Below are 24380 nucleotides of genomic sequence, written 5' to 3'. Positions count from 1 at the left end.
TTTTGTTCCCTGTGTGGGTTTCTGGTATAATCCAGGTAGAAGTTGCTTTTTATTTTTTTGCTTCATGATGCAGTTCACTCATGCTCATTTTTTAATCTGATATCTCATTATTTTGCTCTCCCCAGACCTGCATTTCTCCCTCTATTTCTGCATAAGCAAAAACAACTCCTAATCTTTGCTCTTAATTAGTTTTATCTTTTTTTTTTTTCCACACCAGTGCTTCAGTTAGGCAAAATAATTTTGATTTCCTTTCCTGCTCTCTAGCATGCCTGCAGGCCTTCCTGCTTAGGTATCATCTGTATCAGAAAGCATTTCTCCCTGAAAAAACCTTGAATAGACCCAGACCAAGGATAGAGCTTAACTTCTTCCCTTCTTCCTGTCATTGAAGGAAATAGACAATTTTTTTAAACAATTTATTCTTGCAAAATCTAAATCATCTGTTACCTACCTTATTGTTATATTTCAGGTGCTTACAAATAATTTTATACATTACTTTTGTTGTTGTTGTTTTTTGGTTTTTGGTTTTTTTTCCCCAGGGAGCTGGAGTTAAGCTGTCTATCTATCCAATAAAATTGTCTAGCTACTCTTTTCATCCATTAGGACTGGATTTACAATTCTAGTAAACCCTTCTCTCTCCAAGTTCCCATTACCAATTCTGAGATTTGTTCAGCTTGTTCTCTGCATATTTTATGATTATCAAGTCTAGACTGTTTGAACCACCTTAGTTATCTAAATATTCTCTAACCTTATAAGTCCTCCTTTTTCTCTGAGATATTTCTTTTCTTTGGCATTTAAGACACCTGACTTCTACTCGTGGTGGACTCACCCTGTTGGCTCAGGAGGTCCAGCCCTGTCTGCAGGTCCCTGAATAATTCCCTTGCACAGTTTTGCTGCAGCAGCACTGGGAGGTTCTGAGGACTCTGCAGCAGGAGTTTCACTCTGAGCACTCCCAGAGCTGCAGGCAGGAGGTGTCCCAGCCCCAGGGAGCTCAGCCTGGGGACACACTGGGGACAAACCTTCCCTGAAGGGCTGCTCTGCTCCTACAGGCAATGCAGCTCTGGCCATTCTGTTTTCTTTGAGGGACTCCCACGTGCCTCAGTATAAAAGCAGGATTTTTAATGCAGTTGTGTTGCATTATTGTGGTTTCCTCCTGTAGCACACCTCATTAGCTTGTGGTGTGTTTATTGATCACAGAATCATGGCTACTGGGACATGGAGAGGCATCCTAACCAAACCCCTGTGCAGGTTTACAGAAGTAAAAATTAAAGTGATTCTGACAGATCTTTTGCCTTATCTGCTCTTAAAAACTCTGCAACACTCCTAAGTAGTTCTTTCAGTGTCCTGGTAGCTGGGAAGGGTTTGCCTGTGGGCTCTAAATAATTCTTGTTGCATTATAAGCTGTTTATTTTCTGTCCTGTCCTGTGCTAGTGGAAAGCTGAGAAGTTTATTATCTTTCTCTCTGTGGAAATTGTGAATGTTGTGGCAGATTGCTGTCTCATGTCCAGGCAAGGTGTTCTTCAATATTTACACCATTTCCCTTGAAATGTGTTTTAAAGATGTTGGGGACAGAGAACAGCTTGTTCAATTTTGGAGCTGACAGAATGTGAAATCATCTATTGATTCTGTTATTAACCTAAAATGTGTTTGATCAGCTTTTCTCACTTTTCACTGCACAATCCTCCATAATGCTACACTTTATGTTATATTACATTTTGATATTGTCACAGGCACAAGTTTAAACAGGATAAAAACAGAACCTATGGAAGAATCAAATATCAAAGCAAGTATTTGATTTTTGTGTAGTTTCCAGAATACAGAATTAGGCCCCAGTGTGAGCAGACACAATTCTTTGGAATTAATGGGGATATGCAGAGTTATCATGAGTCTGAGCTGGCTTTTCACTGCAGTGTTGGTTCTGCATGTGCAGCAGTCATGGATCTCCTGCCAGTAACATCCAGGGAAAATATAAAGCATAATTAAGGACACATATATGTGATTCCATGTTAATGTTTTCATAATAGAACATAAGCTGAGGCTCTTACAGGTACCAGATTTCTGTTTGCAAGATTAATCAAGCAAACATATAGCCATAAATCAATTTGTAAAGCATCAGGATTGCAGGATTCTCCAGGATGTGGGGTAGATAAACAGTTTCATGTTTAACAAGACACATGTGAAAGCTTCAAGCTGTGACTGCAACCCACAAGGTCAACCAAAAGGAAGAAATATTGGGATAAACAGAATTACATCTCAAAATTTATAGATTGGTGGGGTGACAGTAAGAATAATAGCAAACAAGAACATAATTCAGCAGAAACCAGGATGAACATTTCTTTTATCAAAGATCAGATCCTGATCCTTCACCCTGCAAAGGGTGAAACCTGAGGCTAGAGGGCTCAGCCAGGGGAGCTGATATTTGCATGTGGTTTCATCATCCCACAGTTATAAATCTGAGCACTCTCAGTGGTATCAATGCCTTGCAGAAAGCCATGCCCTGAGAAAGAAAGAGGGGGGATGGATAACAAAGGAGATGATGGTGGAACAGGCTACATCAGCATCAGATTTGCAAAGCTGTTGCATTTCACCTGGCATTAATTCTGTATTGAGGCTAAATTCACTCAGAGTAAGTTCCTTCTCTCCTAAAAGGCAGAGTGGACACATAATTTGTGCTTGCATAATATCCATAAAAGTTTAGTTTTTATTATATTTGACTTTTGATAACTGCATGACAGCCTGGATGTAGCACTGCACACCTGTGCAGAGCTCCTTGTCAGGTCCTGCCTGGGCACAGCCCCTGAGGTGGCTTCTAATAAAAATCCATAACTGTGCATCAAGTGCTGTGTGAAGTCACACACATTCCAACTTGTTAAGGCTTAGCAGCAATATTGGAATTAAAAATGAAAGGTATAAAAAATGTAGTTCTTGTACATAATTAGAGTGAAACTGGAGCTTACTTAAATACTTTTGTCAAGTGTCAGCATTTGACTTTTTGCAAGATAAATGTCTTTATGGAGTGAACAGAATATCTATACTTTCTTCTTGTTCTGAGTTTTCTTTCCTGTTGTTTTTTTTTTTTTTCTCTGAGTAATATCAATCAGACTAGAAGATGTGATCAGAGGCTGCTGTTAGTACATAGCATCTCAAGCACATGCAAAAGGTGCCACAAAAGATCTCAGCAATAATTATCACATTTAAACTCTGCTGGGCCTCCATAGCAGGAAAAACTTGTATGATCCTATTTGTGATACTGTGCATATAAGAGCATCCCCAAAAACTTGCACATGGAAGAATATCTTTGTGGGGAAAAAGACATAGCCATTGGCATATTTGAGATAATTGAAATCAATGACCAAAGGCTTTTTAAAAGTTAGTTATTAATATTTATGCTGAGATTTTTCAAAGGAGCCTAAGGGAAATGTATGTTCCTGACTCATTGAAATTCACCAGGAGCTGAGTGCCTAACTCCCTCAGCTCCTGTTGAAAATCCCAGCCTTAATCTCTGTGTGACAATCTGATTTTGATGTTTTACAAACCATACCAGCAATAATAAGGATATGCTGAGGATGCTGGGAAAATGTTGTGAGTGCTTGTATTTAGTGCCTTTATTTTGACATAATTGTTTAAAGGGCTTTAGATGAAAATTTGTGAAGTGAAGCAATTTCCAGCTGAAAGCCTCATGGCATAGGCTTCAGTCTGTATTAGTGATGTAAACACTTGCATTAAACTTTGTAATGGATTTTATGAAACTTAATGAGCAAATTTTTATTGTGCTGTAATACCATGTTGAAACCATCCTTGTTTCTTTGTTTTTCTTTGCCTACAGCTAGAAATAAATTTGACATGCCATATTATTACATCGTCCTAGTTCACTGTAAGTTTATAATATTACCCAAAACTGGAGCCTTTATTTGAAATTGCTGGCAAAAGTGATATTCTCTCATGCCTTCCACTCAGGATAATACATAAAATGCACCTGATTGTTTTAAAAATAAGCTGATGGCATATTTTTATCTTATTTATTTCTAATGTGGTTGCAACTGTGAATCTCCAACTAAGGCCAGTCAGCTCAGTTCTTCAAAGACTCACAGTGACACTGTGAGCAAATAGTAACAGGTATTGCTAAGGTATCAAAGGCTGCTTTTGTTCAAACACTCCAAGGTCTGTGTGACTATGAAAATTCACATTATACTCCTGCACTTCTGCTGGCATTGAGCTGATTGCAGAGGTATAGCCAAAGAAAAATACTTCACTCATACTGGTATTTCTGTCAGCCTGACTTCATAATCTCAAACTACTTTATTTATAAGGTACCCAAGGGTAGAAGTAACTTCATATTTCAGCATGTTTTCAACTAACAGTCTTCCCAAAAATGGAGTAGCCCACAAAGCCCAGTTCTTTTCACATAACTGGAAATTTTACCAATTTTTGCTGTTGGAACAGGTGAAGGATTCCTCAAGGCACCAGAAACCTCCCCACCTTCAGCAGCTTGGCTTCTTCCACATCATTGTTCCTGTAAACTATCAGCTTAAACCACAGGTCAAGTGTGCTTATAGACTCATAAAAATGTCCTGTAAAAAAGAAACTGATTGCTAATCAGTGAACTATTGTAGTTAAGCTACAGTGTTATAATACTGGAGTAGGATCATTTCCATCTTTCAAGCGACAGTATTTTCACTGTAATGATTCTTTCAGATGAAAGATGAATTTTTGACCTCAAGAGCTGTAGAAAAGCCAAGACAAAATATGTACAATTCCCATTAGCAGCCTGTTAATGTTTAGAAGCATAAATGGGAAGGTGACTGGGTAGATGTAAACACCACACTGTGAGGAATGAACCTTTTTATCACTGTTGTATGTGCTGAACAACAGGGCTGAACTCAGCCCCACAGACTCATGCACAGTTTGGCCCCAGTGCCATGAATGTGGTAAATAATATTTGGAATACTCAGCATTATCACCCTTCAGTGCACCACTGGAAACAGAGGATTCCTTGCTTCCTTAAAGAAATATTTACTGAAATAGACATTAGTGTTCTTGTATTATTGAGGGGTTCATTTCTTCTCCCCTGGTGTTCTTTGAGTTTGTATTCACTGAAGGCAAACTGTTACTGCCATAGCTGAAGGTCCACTTGGCTCAGTTAGCTGCAGGGTTTTAGTGTTCTTGTCTGGTAACAAGCAGAGATGGTTGAACTTCTTTCCATGAATGTAGGAAAATGCAAGAAAAAAAATCAAACTGAAGAAAATAGTCAACTTTTTTCATCAGTGCTTCTCCCCCACCCTCTTTGATTAATTATGATACTCTTGTTTTCCAAATTTGAAAGTCTAAGAAAAAAAAAAAAAAAAATTGCATATTATTCCATTCTACTGTGATTTCAGTTACTCTGCCCAAGGCATGAGAACACAAGATTTAACAGAGACCACAATGGTATCATTGGCTGGGTGGCCTTCAGGAGCTTTTTCAGCTTCTCCTGCTAAGAGAAAATCTCTGGCACTCACAAATCCCACTGCTGCCCTTGCTGGTAGCAGCATTTACCAATCTATTTTTATGATAAATATGCCCCCAAGCTGTACACATGCACGTTTCCTTGACAAACTTTTAAAAGCTGACTCTTCACCAAGCCATTATGCAAGGTGTGAGGAGCCTGGTGAGCATTGCCAATCCTGTTAACACCATTGTGAGGAACACGTGCAGCAGGAGCCATCTGACAAGAGGCAAAGCAGAAAACCCTCCCAAGCAATTCACCAAAGTGTCATCTTTGGTTTGCAAGTGCAATGGCACCTTTGTCTCCAGAACCCTGTCAAGTGTCACTGCCTGAAGCATCAAGCTGAGCCTTGTGCTGTTTACACTGCCTGATTGTGCAGTACTAATCTACAGGCTTTGGAACTGCTTCCCTTGCTAAATCCAGTTGAAGGCTGAAAAGTGCTGGATAAATCCTTAGGGTGCTTTAACTTTGAAGAATTCTTTTGCAAGCGAGACAAACAGGATTAGTAAGTGTGGCCTTCCATAAGGGAGCTGGGGTCTCCCTTTCACTGACAGAGCATCCCTTGCTGTTTTTTCCTCCCACTGGTACCTCTTGATCAGAAAGATAAAAAGATCAATAGGTTTGTAGCAGCATATTTTTAGCCATAACAAAATACTTTTAAAACTCTGTATTACAAGACTGTGATTCAGAGCTTTCTAATTATCTATAAAGTATGTTCTGGGCAACATTTTCTGATAGGAAAGTGTGCTGCAGTCAGTGGAATGCTTTCTAATAATTTCCAGAGGCTCTGGATCAGATTTTAAAATTTTATTCTGTTTTTCTTTTTTTTTTCTTTTTTTTTTTTTTTCTTTTTTTTTTTTTTTTTTTTTTTTTTTTGTGGTGTGGTTCTAGCTGCGTCACTAACTATGTTCTACTATTAAAAAAAAATTACCAATAAACCAAAGCTTACATGATCACTGTAATTAAGGGTTTAGAGATTGTTTGGGTCTCACAAGTGCTGTAAATTGCTATTTTCAAAATGAAATCTTGCAAACTGCTGAAGGCTAAGCTTTCTGTAGTCCTTTGGCAGGTATTTTCACCTGTGTGCATAAGTGGCTTTTATTCTGCATTTTCTGAGAGTACTGGCAACCATCTGCCCTTATGTTCAGAGGAGAAACAGACTCTTCTCTGGCATCTGAGAGATGCAAGCAGGATGAAAAATCAAGGCCTTTTACTCACCATGTCTTCCAAACCTAAATGTGTTGTGACCCAGTTTGCAACAGCAATGGAAAACCATCCTGGATGCTGTACATTGTCTGCAGAGCTGAGAGGGACTGTGCTGCCAGGGAAAATGCCTGGCAGGTTACAGTGCCTGGAAACTTAGCTCACTCTTTTTGGAAGTGTTTTAAATCCATCAAAAAGAGTTCTGTGCTAGGACATGGAAAAACAAGTGAGTGAATCACAAAAAAAAAAAAAAAAAAAAAAAAAGCCCTGCTCAGCCTCTTCAGTGCTGGGGAGCCCTGGCCCCTTTTGAGAGGCAATCTGCCCATTTGGGTTGAGCTGAGCTCTTGCTTCCCCCTGCAGCCAGTCTGGGAAGACACACAAGGTTTCCAAAAGGAAGATGTGAGCAGAACACATGAGCACACACTGATAACACCCTGACAAGCTCTGGTGAGATCCATTGGTGAGCTCTGATATTGCTGTGGCAGCCCCCAATCCTCATGCAAAGCATTATTCTAGGAAGAGTGGGACTGTTTCCCCTGCACTTTTCAAGCTGAGGAAGATCAAACTCATTGCTAAAGGAAGCACTGTCAGAACCCACACCTGGGCTCTGCCCAAAGGTGCCCTTCACCCTTAGGTGAGATCTGGGCACAGACACCTTTGATAAGATTAGGCCCAGAGGAACCAGAGGTGAATAACATGGTGTATGTGAGCAGAGCACTCACCCTGCTGAGAGCAGGCACCAAAAGGTACCAAAAGCTGCACAGCAGTGATGCTTCTCAGCAGAGCAGTTTATTGCAGGTGGGCTTGGGTGACTCTTTCTCATACCATGCAATTGATACAGAGAAAAGCAGGGCTGCAGAAACAATTTTCTATTTTCCAAACCCTATTCCCTCCCTTAGTGTCTTGCACCTCACTTTCCTGTCTCCAGGGAATTCCCTTCGTGGCCATGATTGGGGAATTCTGCTGCCAGGGTTAACTGCCCCTGGGCCTGACTCTCCTGTGTGGTCTCTGGCAAACAGTGCTTTGTGAATAACAGCAAATGCTTTGGCTTGCAACGTTTTCCAAATCATGTTTAGCACAGAGGAAAAGCATCTTTGACAGCTCTGCAAACTCAGTCTTGAGATACAATAGACTTTTACATTGCTGCAGTTTAAAAAGTTAATAGCACACGGTTTAAAACCTGCCTACCTAGATAGTAACATGACAGATTTTAAGCAGCTTTAAGCCTCCCTAAAGTAAACATTACTAATACTAAAAAAACTGTTATTTCAATTCTTTCCTTTTTTTTTTTTTTTTTTTTTTTGTTAGGGGAAACCCTGCAAACATGGCAAATGTGTATCTTTTCTGTCACTTCATAGAAAAGCAGCAAAACATACAAAAGAAAAAGCCTTTCTCTCTGGCTTATTTCCCAAATGTACTTTGAGTTACCAACCACATTTAAGAGGCTGCTGGAGCTTCTTTGTACAGTGAGAAAGTGCTGAAACAGAAAAAGCATTGAGCAGAATATGCAATGACTTTGTCACAATTATGGGCATCAAACACAGGGTTTTCAGACACAATCCTTTATCCTGCAGATGTTTCAGCTCAGTGTGTTGATCAGCACATTGCTCCAGGAAATTGCCTTGCTGATCAAAAAGTGTCTGTCTGTGCTCCCCTTGCACATATGTAGCTTAGTCTTTTCAGGACAGCCACTAGCTTCAATATTCAGGAGATAGCAAAAATATAGACAAACAGCTGAAACACTCCACTGCTGCACCTTGACTCATTAGAAATGCTGCATCTGTAGTAAGCAAAAATATTCTCCATCACAACTAAGATTCAGCACTTAGGATGTGTGTAGGAACATAACCTTTGCCTCTTTGTTTAATGCTCTCCTTTGGGAAGCAAATGCCTTTTGAGATATCAGTAAATGCAAGCTCAGTCATGGTAACATTTAGTTTTCCTTTCAACCTGCTGTGTATAAAATCTGCCAGTGAGTGGGAATTTCCTTGGTACAGTAGATATAAGGTGAAATACTTTCCTGTTATTATCTATTCTGCATAGTTGTAGTTGTATCAGAAGAAAATTTAATTTTATCTCTCACTTTTCTTTTTTGCTGGTACTGTGGCCACTGTATAAAGTTGGCTAAGAGTTACTTGCTTCTGTGTCAGAAATAACTTTTCTTCTTCACAAAGCTGATCAGTGGATTTGTGCCTTTTCTTTGGCAGGTACTCACCTTGTGCCTCTTTGCAACTGGATTTTGAAGATGCCAAGGGCCAGGACACTCCTGTGAACCTCACTGACAGCAGGATGGACCTGGCAGAGAGAACTCATCTGGTGGGTAAGCACTCAGAAATGGAGTTTCCATGTGTCCAAAGCACAGGCTGTTCCCCATCAGTTTAATGATGAAGGGCTGAACTTTTGGATCTGGGCTCACCCACTCAACCCTCTGGCATTTACTGGAGCTGTCAAGTTGATCGTTCAGCAGGTCCCAGCTCTGGGGAAGGTGAGTGTGGCAGGATTGTCCATCACAATCACCTCTCTCCCCCATTCCCTATCCTCCTCCATGCTGGCAGCTAATTAGGGCCTAGCACTAATGAGAAAACTCCCCATTCACAGTGTGTCAGGGAAACCAGCTCTGTGGCAAAGGAGCACAAAGAGGAGCACAGGTGAGACCATCTCTTGTGGACAGGGGAACAGGGAGTCTGTACCTGCCTCTTCAGCAGAGAACAAGACAGGATTGCATCCTTCTCTTCAGTGTCCTCACTGAATGTCCTTCCAACCCAGCAGAGCCAAACCAGGGAAAATTCAAGTCAAATATTCTATGCCTTGCAAAAGGGAATGGAAGAGCAAAGTGTAATTCTTCAACCTGCTGTTTCATGGAGAAGCAGCATGTGTCCATAATTTAATCTAGTGCTCCTTCATTAGCTCCACAAACATTTGAACTTGCATTCAGAAATTTGATTTGGTAGATCCTGATGTGTTCTACTATGGACCAGAAGGGAAGTTCATTAGAAAAATTGCAAGGCTGAGTCCTTTTTACCTCAGAACAAGCTTTTGGATTTTGCTAATCAGGTACGTTTGTCATTTACATTGATGATAAACATTTAACAAATAATCTGCTCGAGGAGGAATGTGATTTACTGTTGCAGTCTGGGTTTGTGCTATTAATAACAATAATAATATTTGGAACCACTATAGCCAGTTTAAGCAAAGGATAGAACAGATTTCCCAGACTCCAGCTCATTGTGGTTTTCCATGTCCTGATAAGAAGAATTTGCCATAAACAAGCTTGTTGGGATCAAAAGGAAAACATAGAAAAGTTTCAGCTTTGTGCAAGAGTCTTGTGCAAGTTTGTCATATTGTTTGAGAATGAATGGTGGGCTTTGATAGGATTTCTTCCTTTTCATTTCTCTCAGATGGATTTAAGACAGATTTTCAGAGTAGTGATATGAAAATATTTCATTTTTGAAGTTAAATTTGGGTAGGATTCTGAATAAAATTCTCTCCACCTCAGTTATTACAGAGTCAGAACAAGACTGGAGCTGTTGGACTGGCAGCAGAGCAGCTTTGCCATTAAACAAAGTGAATCCTTTGTGTCCATGAGCACCTTCTCCCACCCAGGAGGAGCAGCCACACTGAGCCTTGTGCACTGGTGCAGTGTTTCCTTTTCATGGCTGATTGCTTAAATAGTGCAGCTGAGACCTGTGTGGCCCTGCTGGTGCAACGTGAGGGGTCTCAGAGGGCAGCAAAGGTTACGTGCCATTTTGATGATTTTATTCCATTTGATTCCCAGCTTTTCAGAGCTGCAGCCTAGTCCTTTGCTGAAATCTTTCTGAGAGCTGTGTCATCACAAAGAGCTGCCACCAACATTTTATTCATATATTTACTTCTTTATTGAAGAATTCTTTTTTCTTTCAGGTGTGCCTGTTTGGAATGAAACTACTATTTTTGTAATTGCTTGAGCGTTTTTCATTTTGGGTGAATACAAAATTTGGACTCTCTTTTCATTATTTCTGTTGCAATCTCTAATATATTTGATTGATAGATTTTATTACTATGGTTACTCCAATTTTACACAGCAGATTTTATTTGTGAGAGTAGCATCCTGCTCTGCCCTCATTCAGCCTATTTTGTTTATTATTGTTTACTGGGGAGAGGGAGGGGAAGATGTTCTGCTTTCCTTGAAGACAAGCTTGGCTCAAATAAGGAGCTTCTCACATCTGCAAATCCACTGTGTTCTGCACTGCTACCTTACAGAGAAAGAATCTTACATACTGAAATACAAAGAAATTTTGCTGTCCATGTGAGTTCAGAAATCACAATCACACAGAGAGTTTCCATCTTATTGCATGGAGCTTTTACTTTCTTTCTTTTCCCTTAATTTTTATTTTTAAAAAAGAAAGATTTTGCAGTACAAGTCACAGTGATTTACTTGCATGCTTCAGGCTGATTTAGAATGCTTATTCAATCAGTCTGCTTCTAATGACACTAGAAATGCCATAATGGATGGAACATTCCTGTCTGCTCTAAATTGGATTAGATGGTTTACTAATGTAATACTGGCAAGCCAAATCAGCCTGTGAAGCCATGGGGATTAATCTATAGGGAATACTTGATCTCTAATGCCCATGTGCTAGTTGAAGTGCCGTCATATCTTTTGATTTAATAAACCATTTTTATATTTCCCAACAGTATATGTGTATTTGAGCAGGATGAGCTAATTGGTAGAATTAGCCTTTTTTAATGAAACTTCATAACTTGCTGCTAAATGGAAGAATACTAAGTACTTCAGTCTTGCTGTTTATGCAATTTCTTTAGAATAGTTTAAATGCTAAGGACCACACAAAGATAGAGTGTGCTCTGTTAAGAGACAAAACTGAAAATGCTGATATATCTTGGAAAATACTCTTTTATTACTGCACTGAGCAGTCACAAAATGTACATATCCCTGTAAGTCCAATATATTAGATCTGCTTTTATTCTCATCATCACATGCTTTGTTTAAAAGTTAAACCTTTATATACAAACGTTTACAGATTGACATGCAAATAAATTATGACAAAATAGGTTGAGGAACAAAGAAAAATTACACAGTGTCATGTTCTTGGTGTCACCTGCTGGTCCTGTACTGTTTGCTGAGGAGATCACTCAGATCTGTCTAAGCTTTGGCTGGCAGACAGTTTGTGCAGGGAGCAGAGAGGCACAGGGGAGGGACAGAGAACTGCAGAATTACAAAGCAAAAATTTCCTTTCTGTTCAGGTGTGTGCAGCTTTGTGCACCTGTACAAACTGATAGCTTTTACCAAAGTGAATGTAAAGTGTCTGCATTATCCCCCAGTAACTTTGCTGTTAAATAAGTCATCCTACACCAAATGAATTCTGCTGTTAGGTTGTGATTGATTTTGAAGGCAGACAGGAAGTATTTTGGTTAAATTAATAAATTAATGCATAGATGTATTATACATATATGTTTCTCAGATATAATTGCCTTAATTCAAATAGCCATGACATAATGTATAGAGATCTGGAAAAAAATCTTTCCCCTTAAACCCTCTGACTTAGCTGCTTCCATGGCTAATGTTTCAGACTTCCATACAAATGATCTAATCATGAAACAGTACCTACCATGACATGAAAATACATAATTTCCCCATCAAATTATGCATGCCTCACATCTAAGACAGACACATCTTTCCCTTTTCCAGAAGTGTGACAGAGAGTAAATTGAATATCCTGACTAACAGCTGGATTTGACACTCTTCCTATATTCCATAACACAGCTGGAATTACAGGATTTCCAGTTACATATTTTGAAATATGTGCCATGGAGAAGCCTGTGTTTCTAATCTTGGCTATTCACAAAATGTCAGACCCTAAAATAATTACATGCTAATAAACAGAAAAATATTTCAGATATTTTTAATGGTTTAAAAATTGTTATTACTGGTATCTTTGCACAGTAAGTAAGCAAATCTGTTTGAAATGTGTTGTGGCAAACAGTACTACGAAAGCAATAAAGTTTCTACAGCATTGTCTGAAAACATTTTTCAAGAAGCAGCATAAACAGAAATCATGAGACTATTTGCTATTTTCTATCAGATGTTTTGGACAGGTTATGCAATCTCTGTGTAGCTAGATATCAAGATATCAGTCTGCACAATCACCAGTGCATCATTCTGCATTAGAGCTTGTCTGTTCATTCCCTGCATCACTGGTAATTAGAGTGGGCTTTCAGGCCTATTGCTTCCCATGATGATTCACCAGATAGATCAGACAACATCAGAGCATATGTTTAGCTTCCCAGCTGTTCTAGGTGGGTGTTTGATCCTTTGGCTGCCACTGAAACTGGTCCTTCTAAAAACATCTGCAAGCTTTAGTGTATCAGCTGAAGTATTTCTGCAGCTGGAGTTGCCTTATCTTTCATTAGACCAGTTGTCTTCTGCTGACCTCTTTAAAATAGAATATTTCTCACTGGTACTGAGTCATCCTGAGTCATGTACCTCATCCCTTTAGGTGAAAGTCTGGTCCCACTCTATCATTCTGTATCCCCCTTTCTCACTTTGTCTTGCTGTGTTCCCACATGTGCTAGCCTGGGTCTATGAGGAGGCATAACAGTAAGTAAATGTTTTAGAGGTTATTTCCCATGGCTCAGTGGATCAATTTTTTTTTTTTCCAGCATAGAGCTTTCTGATGGATATGGGCAGCTGTTTTTTGTCTTGGGCTACTAGCTATAAAACATTTGTAGCAAAGGGAAGACACTTGTGGTGATAAATCAGGTTTGGGAGGACTGGCATTCATGATTTGGTGTGTTTGTATGCTACTGACATGAAGAGACACCTTTTCAAATACCATGGCTTGAACTTCACACAGGTATTTCTGTGTTGGAACAAAGACTGAGCTTCATGTTTAAGCAGAGCTTTCCTTTTGTTTGTGCATGAACACTTGCTGGCTGCTCTGTGTTGAGGAGGGGCATCTGAGATGTTGCTACACTGGAAATCTGACCCTGAAGGATATCCATCATATGTGATGTGTGAGTGCTGATGTTATGCTGTAAATTTTAGCAGAGTCAGTCAGTTTAGACGAGGAGTGGAGGTAGAAATGAAGTTATTAATTAAAATTTACTAAACATGCCAGATGTAATCATTAAAATAACATGTTTGACTTGACTTTTGAATAATGAAAAATAGTCTAAGCAATAGAAATAGAGTGATGTTATGTATTGGAGTATCTAAGTATGTTTTTGCCTATTGGCACAATCACTGTGCAAACTTTCCTAGGCACTAACCTTTGTATCATAACTGTATCTAGCCCCAGGAACCTGACTGATTCTCAGTACTTAAAAACTGCTGAAGACAATTCCAAAACCTGCCCATATAATTATCTATCCCATGTACAGTGATTACATACATCAAAGGAATGCATTTATTCAATATGTCATGTACTGATTTGCAAGTAATAATGACTTAGAATGGAACTGAAAATAACAGGGAGAAGTGCCAGAGTAGTTCCAAGTGCCCAACAACGTTAAGACCTCATTGGTTTAGTGACTGGAATACTTTGGTCTGTATTTAGTCATTCAAAAAAACTATTATTCTGAGGGCATTTTTTACAATTTTAACTTCTGATCCTCCAGTTTATGTCAAACTCAAAATAAAAGATTGGCAGGTTTTGAACAGTGTTAGAAACTTCTTACATTTCTGATTTGAAACAATATTAACAGCAGTAGAAATAAAGATGTAGTCATTACACAGCAATATATTTATATATAGAAAGCATTTATTTTGAATTCAGGATTCATTTTCCTGGGTACTGTCCTAGACAGCTTAAGCATTTTAAAGACCATACCATAAATCTATCCCTGGTATTTTCCACAACTGTTTAAAGTTACAAGAAAACAGGCTCTGAAACCTTTGCTCACCCATGTATGCACATAAATCTCTTCTGGCTTTCCTCACTGTCAGGCAATTATAACTTGTAACTGCTTCCAAAGACACCTGACTTTCCTGATGAAGAGCTATAATAATAAATTGTTCCAATAAACATGATGGCACTCAGAGCCACATAAAGGTAGAGTCAATTAAGAGCAGCAACAAGCAGCATCACTCTAATCCAGCATGTGCCCCCTCTGCTGAGTTGTGTTTTGTTGTGTGCAGCACACCCTGCCTTTGTGCAAGAGGAGGAAAACTGTAGGATGGCGGTGATGGCTTGGAACAGCACTGGAATAATCTTCTGGGTTTGTATTCCACCACTTTGTACCCCTTGACTTTCAGAAGGGACCATTTCATAAAAGTCGTATTTGCTTTCCTTTGATTTACAATTATTGAAATTTTAATAAGGATTGTGCAGCGACTCCAGACATCACATATTGTCAGTGAGAAATTATAACTTTATTGCAGCACACACTGACAGCCAACTCATAAAAATGAATGACATTCTATATCATAACATCTCGTAGGCTGTTCAGAATGTTAATAGCTCACTTCATCTTTCTTTAGCATAATGAGGCAGACAGTGTACCAATATTCAACGTGAAAATGAAGATTAAGAAAATTTGAATTGAAGCAAGAAAGTAGCATTTAGCAAAGGTTCAGGCAACATTCAGATAAAAAGTTTCAATTAAAGTACTCTTAGGGAACCTTTTATCACATGGAGCAAGGCTTTGTTACCAAATACCAACACTTACTACAAAAAATATAATTTAAAAATGGCTTTGAAATGCTGCTTCTAAACAGGTCTATAGTCTTTCTCTTCTCCCATACAGTTCTCTATTTTTCTGTGGACTCAATTATATGGGGTTGAATTGTTTTAAAATAATCTATTTTTCCACAGTAGATCAAGCTAAAAATGGAAACAATATTTATGAGAGATATTTTTACTACTTTTATAAGCAGTTTCAAATGTACCTACTCAAACATGGGCAAAACTGTCCAATTATTTATCCAAATCTGCCAGTATTGTTAATCAAAAACTCTGCAGTCACTGAGAGCCCTGGTTAAGATACCTGCAGACTCACTATATCAACTATGAACACATTTCTTTGTAGTATGAACCTAAATCAGCCAAATACTCATGAGCCAAATTATCCAGCATAATAATCCTCCAGAAGTTGCTGCTATTGGCTTTAATTTTTGTGTTGATTAAAGAAAAAATCTTACTTTAGTCTTTTAAGGGCTCCTTCTTTATCTCTAAGTATCTCAAAACTAAAGAAATTTAAAGTTTTGGAAAATTCCTTAACCAAAATATTTACCTTTTCTTTTTCAAAATTTATGCATTTTTGAAACAGTCTTATGGATCTGCATTCTTAGTGCAGCAGCTGAGGCAAATGCAGTTCCTTGGATGTGGAAATGTAACTGCACCTGTTGGAAGGGGATTCTCCCATGGTGTGGGTAGAGCACAGTGGACTGATATTCCTTCTAGGAGCAAGATGGCAGATTTTATCCTTAATCACACAGGAGGGGATTTTCAGTGGAGTGTGAAAAATGTCAGATCTGTGCAATGCTTCATCCATCTCAGTGATATTTGTGATTATTAGCTTATTTTGGGGTGCACCAACAGTGCAGGTTGCTGCTGCTCAAGGGCACCAGTCCCAGCCAGACTGGGGCTGCCACCCAGAGCCCTCTGCTGTTGGAAGTGGCCATGGGTCCAGGACAAGCTGTATTTTAATAAAATCTCAGTGATAAAGAGGATAACCTAATCTTCAGGATTGTTTTTTTACCCTTATTCAAACCGAAAAGTAATTTCTTTGGAGCATTCCCCTGTGTCTGACACCTGCAATGTTGTCACTGAAGTACATGAAATAACAGGAGCATCCTGGAAGCACTACTAAAGCCACATCCAATTTTCAGCCAATTTAATTGAATTTTCTATCCCCGTTCCAAGTACAAAGAAATTAGCACTGTATGTTCCAGCTGAAAGAGACACTCCTCGTGATGTATGCTCTCCTGGAGATCTGTCTGCTCAAATTTAATGCTCCTCCTGTTTGTCTGAGCTGCTTTGGCTACTGCTTTTTTCACCCTTTTGATTTTAGACTTTTATTCCTTTAGCATCATTTTCAGCTCATGCCCTTTGGGTTTTCATCACAAGCAACTATTGGCTCTGATTTGTTATTGAATGGCCTAAGCTGATTCTTGGTTTGATTCTTTGATCATTAATGCTTTTCATTATGGGTGATTCTGAAATTTATTCTGATACTTTGAAACATCCACTCTTACGAAGGTTTAATGATTTGTTGAATCTCCTCAGTCGATCACATTATGTTAATTTTACTTTCTGCAGAACAGGCCATACATTAGAATTAAGGAGGTTCCTTAATCTTCATGACTGTAATATACTATTCCTTTTTCCTTCATATTTGTTTCCTCATTGTGAAACTGAAGATTTCTCTTCCTTTCATTGCTTGACCTCTGGTATTTGCCAGCTGCCCAGGGCTCAGGGGTATGTTTAAATCAATGATCCTGCACGAAGAGCTCTCAGAGCCAGCCAAAGCCCCTCTCAAGCCCTTCTTTCTCCCCTCTGGTTGTCTCCTCTGTGTCTCCTCCTTCCCTCAGCAGTATGGGATTCCTGCTCAAATTTCCTTTCCCTTAATTCATTTGGTTCAATACACTGTCAAGCACACAGTGCTTATATTGATATTTATTGTTTTTTTACTCCCTCCCCCACAAAGTTAAGATTTACTTATTTATGTTTCTGTAAATAAAAAAAGGTTAGACTGCTTTGCTGTCTTTGGGTGATTTGCCTTGTTTTCAGTACACTGTATCCATTCCTGAGGCTGTCAACCTCTGCTGAATATTCCTTGCACTCAAGGTCAGTTCCCAGCTTGCTACAACATATCTGCAATTACTTTTGGAATTAAGAAATCTTGGCTAGTCTGGTTAAACACAGTGATTCTTAATGCAATCTATACCATTCCTTTTATTTCACTGGCAGTTGAGAAGGTGGTAGTGAAATAGCTTTTGCAGCCACTTCATATATTTGATTTTATCAGTAAGTCTTAGTTCCCACATCTGATTGCTCATTGGAAAAGCTCAGAAGTAATTCTCTAAATCTAGTGAGTTTAATTTATCCCTATGTCATAAGTAAGTTCAGCTTGGCACTGGGGGTCTGGAGTGGATAGTGCTACTTTAAAGGTTATCTGGCTGTCTGCAGGATTTTGGAGGCTCAGCTGCAGTGGAAAGTGCCCAGAATGCATCCATTGTCTGGCAATGTCATGGGCAGAACAGATTTACTGGGGCAAGTACAGAGGGAGCCCTGTACATCAGCTGGTGATTGTACATCAGGTGGGGATTGTCTCCAGGTGATGGAATCACATCCCACACCTGCAGTGCTCTGGCTCGATGGAATCAGCTCTCACTGATACAAACATACAGGAAAACAGGAATTGTTGGGTCAAAGACTCACACACGTGGTAAGGTGTGTGCACATGTGCCTGGTTACTTTGTTTGATTGTCCTGAATTCGTGAGAGTTCAATTGTGTAAATCTGGTGCAGGCTGGGTCGAGTTTTATGGATTGTCTCATTTTGCACCAGCTCACAGTAGCTGGTGGTGGGCAGCCAAACAATCACTCTGCCTGATGTATCTGTTTTCCCATTTACCAAACTCCTTTTTTCATGATTCAGGCATCTGTGGTCTTTTCCTCCTCACTTGGGATTTGGACTGGTTTATCAAATTTTGATTTTCTGTCTTCTATTAATATTTAGCTCATGCAATTTCTCTGAGAAATTATTACTGCAACTGCTGAATGCCATTTGTGGTCAAAACACCATAGCAACATTATTCATATACATCATTTGTGGTGTCACTGGCATGCAGAAAATACATAAATACACTTTGCAGGCTTCACAATCTGGAAAAATAATTGATGCTTTGCACAATTATTTGATGGATACTTACAGATAGATGTCCTCATATTCTTTTACACCCTCTAATTTCTGTAGTCTTTTCATGATCACTTAGATTTAACACATACTGAAGCCCTGCTTCCCAGGAAGTGGCTGGACATTGCCTGTTGGTGGGAAGTAGAGAATAAATCTTTTGTTTTCATTTGCTTCCACACACGACCTTTGCTTTTGCTTTATTAAACTGCCTTTATCTTGACTCACAAGGGTTTTTTTTTTTTTCCATATTATTTTCTCCCCCCAGTCCTGCTGAGGAGGGGAATGATAGAGTGTCTTGGTGGGAACCTGGCATAGAGCCAAGGTCAGCCCACCAAACTGGATATATTTCTGACTCTTATTTTAGACACAGTATTGTGCTGTTATCCTCGAAAGCATTGACTAAAACTTCACTTGTGTGCCTTACCACTGCCTTGTCTCTTCCCTCCCCTCTCCAGTGAGGTCAAAGCTCTCCATGCTTCCATTAAAAAGAACATTTATATACAGAGGGAAAAGGGTCTTCTAGTGATTTTAAAGATAAAATTTTCTTTAGAGAAAAAAATCCCGGAAACATTTGGCATGAGTATATGCTGATCAAATATGTCTGTGCTTTAATACAGCATATCAACAAGCAAAGTGGGAGTTGCAGGATAATTGCATAAAATTAGTAATAAGTATCCATACCAAATATGTTTTCTGGAAGAACTTAATGATAACTTTTTTGATTTTTAAACAGCTTGAACAAAACTGAGACCAACTCAAGGATTGTCTTTTTCTGTCCATGTCTGTTTGCTCATGTGTAAATAGGAATAAGAATATTTTCTTCCTCAATATGATGTTACAGATCTCAATTAGCATGCTTTCATTGTCTCAGCAATAAAATGTTTTGTCCTGTTGGTCTAAACCCAGTGTAAAAGCTACACATGGGCAACAGCAGAATGAGACTCTATGGTATTGTTAGAGACCTCATAATCATCACTCAAATCATAGTTAATTTCAATTAGGGGGTAAAATTTACAAAATAAAAATATGGAGCCTCTGTTGTCCATAATTTGAGAAGGGATGATGGGAGAAATGTGAGATTAAACAGTTGCTGAATTATTATCAACTAACAAATGCAAACCCTGTCATACCAACAAGGCATTAGGTAGCTTGGAACTATTAAATTAGTCTTCAAAATGTTTTCTAGATAGGAAAAAAAAAAGTTTTTCTGGGTTATTGCAAAGGAACCTATGTCACTCTTTTTAAGATAGACCCAGTGAGAAAACATGCTGATCATAAGTCTGCAGACATGAGTGTTGTTATAACTCTAGTGTTGTAAAATATGTGCTTGTGATTCATGACACATATTCAGTGTTTCTTCCATATATTTCTGGGGTTAATTTGATTTAAAACACTATTATCTGAATGGAGCATGTCCTAAAAAGCAGAACATAATGGCTGTTAAATATTGACTTTTCAATTGGAAGGATATATTCATTATATAACTGGAGTTAGCCTATCTTAAATGTTTATTAAAAAAAGAGACTCAAAAAGCTATAGAATCAGTCTTGAAAAGTACCCTTTTTTATATCAGCAATGATCTTCTTACTCTGCTTTTTATTACTTCTACTGCTGTCAACTATCTGATGTTAGAAACTCTCCTTTATGGCTTAAATAATCTTAGAGACTCATTTAAAATTGTTGTGCACAATAAACTGTTCTGATAACTGCTGTTATAGGTTTTCTGTAGGTGGCCTCACATTTTCTAATTTTCTGATAACCAAAAAATGGCCTTGAAATATTTTTACTCTCTCTTTAGGTAAAACTTTTTAGAGTATATGGAACTTGCATTACTCAGTAGTCAAATCTCTTTTCTTCTTCTTTTAAATCCAGTTTCCACATAGGATACTTTCAGAACTTGTTAGTCTAGTTATTTATATTTATTAAATTCCACTTGGTTAGCAGGTAGAGTAGCAAAGGAAAGTGTACCCCAGTGCTACAACTCCTCACATCCCAAGTTCTCTGTCAGAAACTGGCTGTTTCTGTGCTGCAGAGCACATGGGACTCAACCAAGACCAGGTGTTATGTCCATTCTGTATATCTGCACTGTTAAACCTAGACAGGTTTTAGTTTTGCTCCAGTTCAGGTCATTCTTTGGCTGTGGTGATCACAGTTCACATTTAGCTCTGAATGGAGAAAAAAAATACTGAGAGAGTTTTATTTGATTCCCAGACTTACTTCTGCTCTAACCACCACCTATTGTGTCCATCCTTCTTTCTCTGAACCAATAAATATTTATAAAGTGAAAGGTTGGTAACTGTCCCACGTGGCTGATTAGGGCATTTACCTGGAATATTATCCCTACTCTACATAATCCAAAGCAGAGGTGTGGTCTGGGTCTCATCTAAGTGCCTCAGCCACACAGGTTTTTACTACTTGGGTCTCTCCTGCTATTTTTTCCAGGGCACACATTCCACACCAAACTTCAGAAATTGTTCTAGTGAAAATATAACCCAGCAAATATTCTTGACCAGGTCTAACCTTCAGCCAGAAGAGTGCCTGAATATTCAGGAACCCTTCTACCACTGCAAGCAGGCATGTCTCTCATGATGAGAGCAATTGCAACCCTACAAAAGTGCTTTTCCTACAGTCATCATTTCTATCCTACTTTCAGTGGGCCTGAGGCCGTGATCTGCTGTTCAGAGTCTTTTCTGGAAGAAATTAGAGATTGAAAAAATTGAGGTTTGATTAAAAGACGTAGAGCTAAGTCACTTCAGCAGACTGATAACACACATCCCTAGCAGTCACTTTTCTTGGCATCATATCAGCTTCAGTCAAGTCAGGATGGGGAGAGGTGAAAGAACCCTTTGGGAGGGTGAGTTTTTTAGTTATGTGAACCAGCAACTTTATTTCTGATATCTTAGATACCAGTTTTCAGCTTAGTGGAGCTGAAAGTTTTTATTTTTACAGCTTTCCACTCTACTTAGCTTCTTGCCAAGTCATAAAATCTAAGGTACTGCAATATTTAGTCTATTCATGTCCATATAGAGAGCTTTTATTTGCAATATCCAAAATAAAGGTGGCTTTGCATGACTCCCATTTAAGCAGAGGCTTAAGGGTCCCTGCAATAAGGGAGTACAAGAAGAATCATCCATCCTGTAAGTGCTTCAGAAGGTGTAATGCATTTCTTTCCTGCATCCAGGCATCTTTAAATTCTGATTATTCCTGACTGCCAGTATGGCCTGTAGTAGCCACAGGTATTGGATATAATTGAGAACATCCATCAGATATCTCTCAATTCTAGCACAGTACTGCACCTGATCAAGATTAAAGCTGGGTGAAAAAAAAGGAAAATTGTGATGCAGCATTTTATCACTGCAAAATTTTATTGGATTTAAGTTTATTGGAGCATTTCAGAGTAATCTATTTGCTTTATCAGTAATTGGAATCATAATAGAAAAATTTAGCTTTAAAAACAACATTCATTTCATTGAGATGAACTGTTTCTACAAGTAATTTGACATTTCTCAAAAGCATTCTCATAAATTTCTTTAATTCATGGGAAGTTCAAAAATTTGTTGCCTTTTTCAGATTCAGGAAGAAAGGAAATTTTGTAATATTGACATATCCTTTTTAGGAGTTGCACAGTTGAAATTCTCTGGTGAAGAATTTTGTTAACATATTTTGGATGGCAGTGAAAATTGTGGCAGAGATATCACAGAAAGAATGAAGCTGTTCAGCACAGTTTGTGATTTGTATGAGAGGGCCAGCTCTGGGACCTGGCACTTTCTGTAGAGATTTAACAGCTCTGAGGGCTGAAATACTGTTGGACACAGGAATCACAGGACTAAGCCAGAGGCAAAAGCAGGAACCAGGAGGCACAGGCTGAACAGACAGCACCTTTGATGTCTGAAAAGAAAGGAACAGGCTCCTTATCCAGTAGAAATGGAAATACATTAAATAATGCTATAGCAAATAGAAATTGTTTAAAAAAATGTCTTAAACCCCATACATTTGTGTGCAGTAAATCTGCTAGAAGCTATGCTTTCCTTTCAGAAAAAAAGCAAGCAACAACAAAATGAATGGTTCAAAATAACTGCATCTTTACAGTTGCAAAACAGTAAAGAATAACCTCAAGACTATTCATTTTGATGGGGTTTGCCTCTTGGGTGGTTTAAATGAGCCCAGGAAAAGGCAGCCATTATTATAAACTCCTTGTTGTGTTTGGTATTTCTCCCTAAGTGCTTGTGTGCTATTGCTAAACAAACTGTGTTTTAAGAATGTTACTGATCCCTGCTCCACACTGCTCACACAGCTCCAGAGAGGATTACAGTAAATTTTAAATGTAACTTTGTAATCCAGGACGTATCTGCACTACCTGGGATATTCATCCTGGTTTTATTTTACTGTTTTTACTGGCTAATATAGACACTTTCAGCAACATAGCCAGGAGACCAGAAGTTTAACATAATTTGGGGGAAAATAAATCTAAACATCTTGAAAAGGAAGACACAACCCCATCCTGAGAAAGACTATGGGATAAGAATTGATTCTTCAGGGACAGTGGGGAGAGGATGAGAATTATGCAGTGGCTGTGGAAATTATCTTTTTTTTTCTTTTTTTTTTTTAAACAACAGTGCTGTATTTCAGTTTTTGTAAAGCAGACGACTTTTTTTCAAAGTAGTTGCTGAAACTTTAATCTTGATTTGATTGTGTCTGGGTTTCTTTTATTTGTGAATATTCCAACATCCAGCCTTTGATGTTACCTTTGAGCAGAGCCTTATCAGGTCCTGAAAATAGCTTCACAGATGAAAATTTTTTTCTATTGTATTAGCCTGGTTTGAAAAGTACCTAATTGACATGCTATAATAAAAGATTTGACTTTAAAGTTTGATCCCAGCTTACAAGGGTTTGCATCTCTTGGTTCTGCCTTTTGAAGACTTAAACAAGAGACATTTTTCAGCTTCTAAAAGGCTTTCAGCTCATCCACATGTATGGACAGTACCTAATGGACCCTACCCATTTATTCATTGGTCTCCACAGCTGTGAAATGTGATTCTTTTTACGTCTTGCAACTTCAAAATGCTTTCTATTTTTAGGTCAAAATGAAAAATCCATTTGTCTTATTTAGCTTTTAAAATATTTATTTTATGGTATTTTACATTCTTTCTGCTTTTGCCCTGGGGCATTTCTTCAAAACTAATTTTAAAATGTGCACATGATTGATTTGGTTTTTGAGACAGGCAACAGGAGCCAGGTTTCACTTCCTCTGAAACTGCAGAAAAGTGATGGAGCCTTATTAGAGAAAGGGATTATTGCATTTGCCTTGTAAGGAAGAAGAAAACCTGTTGTAAAAAGAATTATCATGATGGAACTTGAAAAAGAATAGGCTGAATTCTTTTTTGGATGTGCTGGCTCTGCCAGGTGAGAATGCAACACAAGAATTTTTCTGTAACTTGAGGGAGGCATAAGAAGTCAAGCCAACAACATTTTATTGTCCATAGATCTTATCACCCCAATGGAGAAATATGATGATTTCTTTTTGAGAAGCAGAAATAGATTTTGTATTTGCAATGTCTCTCCTATTTCCTCTCCATAGGTGTGCATAATCGAACAAGTCAGGTCAAAGGATGGAAAATTTTCTTTCTGGAGGGAGGCAGTGATTGAAGTGCTGCAGGCTGATCCTGCAGGCTGTGCTCAGGTGCAGAGGTTCCTGCTCACTTACACAGAACTATTGATGAGAGCTGGAGCTCTGCACTTTACAGATGCTGGGCTGGGACTGAACAACCCGGCTCCGTGTTTGTGCAGTCAAAATTCTCACATCAGTTAATGGGAATTGTGTGAGAACAAGAATTTAGTAAA

General features: G+C 38.6%; 1 protein-coding gene across 3 annotated transcripts in view; it reads left to right on the top strand.

Moving 5' to 3' along the window:
* LOC306807959 (uncharacterized protein) overlaps positions 1-24380 on the top strand; it is a 355816-nt gene that overhangs the window by 317908 nt on the left and 13528 nt on the right. For all 3 annotated transcript variants that reach the window (XR_013775864.1, XM_079318029.1, XM_079318030.1), the window contains one exon: positions 8893-9005. Coding sequence is in view for 2 of the 3 variants with exons in the window: in XM_079318029.1 (XP_079174155.1) it covers positions 8893-9005 (113 nt within the window). In the remaining variant the exon portion in view is untranslated. The remainder of the gene's footprint in view (positions 1-8892; positions 9006-24380) is intronic.

This window comes from Erithacus rubecula (assembly GCF_903797595.1).
Source record: "Erithacus rubecula genome assembly, chromosome: 14".
Lineage (NCBI taxonomy): Eukaryota > Metazoa > Chordata > Aves > Passeriformes > Muscicapidae > Erithacus > Erithacus rubecula.
This window is presented reverse-complemented; position numbering and strand designations above follow the sequence as displayed.